Genomic DNA, 3,372 nt, shown 5'->3' with positions numbered 1-3,372 from the left:
ATAATTTAAATCTCTACTTTTAGACTAAAATAGAAATAAAATATCTTACCTAAACACTCTCGTACCAATAGCTTTAGCTTCAAAATTTCTTAGAGCTAAAACTCTACCAAACAGAGACCCTAATATTAATACAGAGATAAAATAATTTAGAGTTCACAATTTTCCAAAATTACATATTGATTTAGTGACATGAAATATGACCACAATCATTACTTGATAGCAAAAAATAGTAGTAACATTACTTGAAAATGGTCCCTCCAAATAAATAAATAAATATCAAATTCTTATATTGTCGTCAGTTCTTTGGAATATATAGACGATCCATGCGTTACATTCAATAGACCAAAACTTGGCTATAAGCCATCACAAAATTGACACTTAAGAGTAAGATCATTAATTAATGGCAAAAAGAGCCTGAAAACCACGGTCCAAGATTCTTCCTCATTCTTTGCCACCAATCTAATGTGCCATCAACAGAAAATCTGGAGCTGGAATCTATCTGCAACAAGAACAACAAAGCGACATGCATCAGTAAACAAGACAGTCACAAACAGGAATAGGGGGGGGGGGGGACTGGTAATTTAGCTAGATTTGTTTCATGATGATTACTTTATCCATCAAGGTAGCACGGAGGGCCTCCTTATCTTCAGTCGGACCACATTCCTGAAGTTCCTTAATGACTAGCTTTTGTAGCTTTTTTAGCTTCATAACTCCATCCGGGTTCTGAAAGGAAACAGCTTCAGAACTTTCAACGCCAGGTAGTTTCAAGGGCAGACTAAGATTAGAAAAGAGCAGCATTATCTATAGAGAAAACTCACCGTCTTCAGTGCTTTAGTAATAATCTTCTTCCACTTGATTTTTTGTTTATCAACATTCTTACGGTCAGCACTGCTGGCTAGTTCATCTGTTGCACGCTCACTCTTTGTTTTGTTTTCTGGCTGTCCACTTTTAGATTGTATCACCTCTCCGATGCTCGAACTCAATAAATTGTCTTTTCGCGTTATCTGGCTCCTCTGTGGTCGTGTCATCATTTCCCTTTCTTTTCCCAGCATCTTTGTTTTCATCTCTCTCGCTATCAGCACCCTTCCCACCATTTACTTGTGTAGATTCCTTTGTCGGCACACCACCAGTTTCCTTCTCATCTGGAGTTTGTTCAGTTCCATTTGCTTGCTTCTGAGAAGTGTGAAAGGCTTTTGCTTTTGCCCTGTGCTTCTTTCCATCAGCATGTAGTAAGAGAGTTTGCTTGCTAGTGGTGGTAGTCTTGCATAGACTGTGATGCAAAATCACAGTAAGTACACAAAACTCACAAGATCTCATTTGATACATCTAAGCAAGCTCCATAACGTTTTTTTAATCAAGACCTAACCACTTCAATCCATAACAAGAATGCATAGTAGTGAAACTGGAGTGTTTTTTTTTTTTGAATGGCGTGACCCCATCTGCGCGGTCTTCCAGGAGACTAGGGGCTGGTGCAGGACGGGGGAATCAAACCCCCGCCGGTCGGGCTCCCACTTGGAGCCTAACCACTGGGCTCCTTGCCCGTCTGCAATGGGCTGACTTCGGAGACAAACCAGAGACTGTTTGTCTAAACAATTGTATCAAATTTGTATTGAAGTTGTCTTCAGAAAAAGGATCACCAAAACTAAGCCTAGCAGCCAACAAATGTGAAAGGCACTTGCAAATATGATACCCAGTGGAAACAAAACAAAACAAGGCCTAACCACAGCAAGAAGATATGCTTGCAACTTAAAATGATAATAGCAAGCTTGACCTCTACATTACCCATTTTTACTGTATGAGTGTATGTATGATTGTCTACATAGATACATTAGCAACCCGACATGAAGGATATAATATAAATCACCTTAATAGTTCCAAGCAAGCTTTTTCTGACTGGTGATGTCTATAAACACAAAAACAAGCTACAAAATTGAACAAAGTCAACACTTATATGGTTACGAATAAAGATGTCTTAAAACTATGATGGAACAGTGTCATCACTATATAACCATTAGCAAAGATCATTGGGTTTATTCTGGGGGATCACACTAGCACACCTGCAGAACCACGGAGGCCATGTCGACAGCCAAACATTGATATCAATATCGGCATTTGGCTTTGGCTTATCTGGCATACCCTGCGCACCATTAGATGACTTGTTCTGCCCCTTTGGACCATACTTCTCCTGAAAGGAGAATAAGACGCAGAAATGAGCGCCAGATTCAAAATTGCAGTCTTCACTATACACATATAACAATAGCCACACCAACAGGTGCCGTTGTCTTAATGTACTGACAGTGATAGATGATAACCTTACTGAGCCCTATATTTTGCGGAACTCACTAAAACTCTGGAGGACATAACCTGAAGACTCTAAATTCTGTTTTATTCACAAAATTAACAATCCAATTACGAACTGAAACTCCCATGCATGCTGACCTACCCTTTCATAGTTACAAGCTGAATCCTGATCAAACAAAACAATTCATCCCACAGGCCTTAATCTCTTATATATAGATTACCCAAGAATTAGAACACCGAGAAATCATCCTAAAAGACACCTATCCATTAAACTAAACATGCGCATGCAGATGCACTCTAAAATCAAGTTCCCAAGCAATATGACCTAAGCTCACTACAGTTGCAAGAAAGAAGAACCACCCCAATCCAATCCGACACCGATTGATCAGTAGGCCACAAACTTTACAACTTAGCCACCAATTCAACTATTGTCACACCCGATTTTAAAAGAACAAACCAAATGTATTCTACATGTATACCAGAATCAAGTTTCATACATGCGGTAATTTCACAAGTGATACATAACAATATCATTACATAACGATAAGATTCATTACAAAAGGATCCGTAGGTCTTAAAGAAAACACTAAGATAACTTCCAGCGGTAGTGGATCCTTCATCCATCCACATGCGTTGTCCGGGGGAGCGCCAGCCTAAAACATGGTCTTCAAGTCAAAATCTCCCTTCACCTAAAACTCATATCCATCGGCCAGGATGTTCTCGAAGTCCTTACCTTCTGAGCAGTATTAAGAGGTTGAGAGAAGTCAAACATGAGTACATGGAGTACTCAGCAAGTGTAAAAAATATGACATGAAAGCTTAAGGCAAGAAAGACTCGACTCAGGTTGATTGCATCTATGCCATCCTAATCTAGGACTCAAAAAGGACTTGGCAACTCTATTTACTATATGTGACAACACCAACATTAAATGAACAGCTCATCGAATTCCATCCGACTACCAGACTCACCAGATATCTCATATCCGGCTACCAACTCATCAGGCCACTACCACCCGACTACCCAAAACCAACCATTCAAGATCCCCACTAATCATGAAGAAGTCCAAGCTCG

General features: G+C 39.7%; 1 protein-coding gene across 1 annotated transcript; it reads right to left on the bottom strand.

Moving 5' to 3' along the window:
• Window positions 1-260: 260 nt before the first annotated feature.
• LOC133909960 (uncharacterized) lies at window positions 261-2,479 on the bottom strand. The gene is made up of 4 exons (XM_062352486.1): window positions 2,058-2,479; window positions 819-1,270; window positions 610-723; window positions 261-499 (listed from the first exon to the last, which is right to left on the bottom strand). The coding sequence occupies exons 2-4, from the start codon at window positions 1,092-1,094 to the stop codon at window positions 398-400; spliced, it is 492 nt and encodes a 163-aa protein (XP_062208470.1). The 5' UTR covers window positions 1,095-1,270; window positions 2,058-2,479; the 3' UTR covers window positions 261-397.
• Between the last annotated feature and the right edge of the window lie 893 nt (window positions 2,480-3,372).

The sequence above is a fragment of the Phragmites australis genome, chromosome 2 (genome assembly GCF_958298935.1).
Source record: "Phragmites australis chromosome 2, lpPhrAust1.1, whole genome shotgun sequence".
NCBI lineage: Eukaryota > Viridiplantae > Streptophyta > Magnoliopsida > Poales > Poaceae > Phragmites > Phragmites australis.
This window is presented reverse-complemented; position numbering and strand designations above follow the sequence as displayed.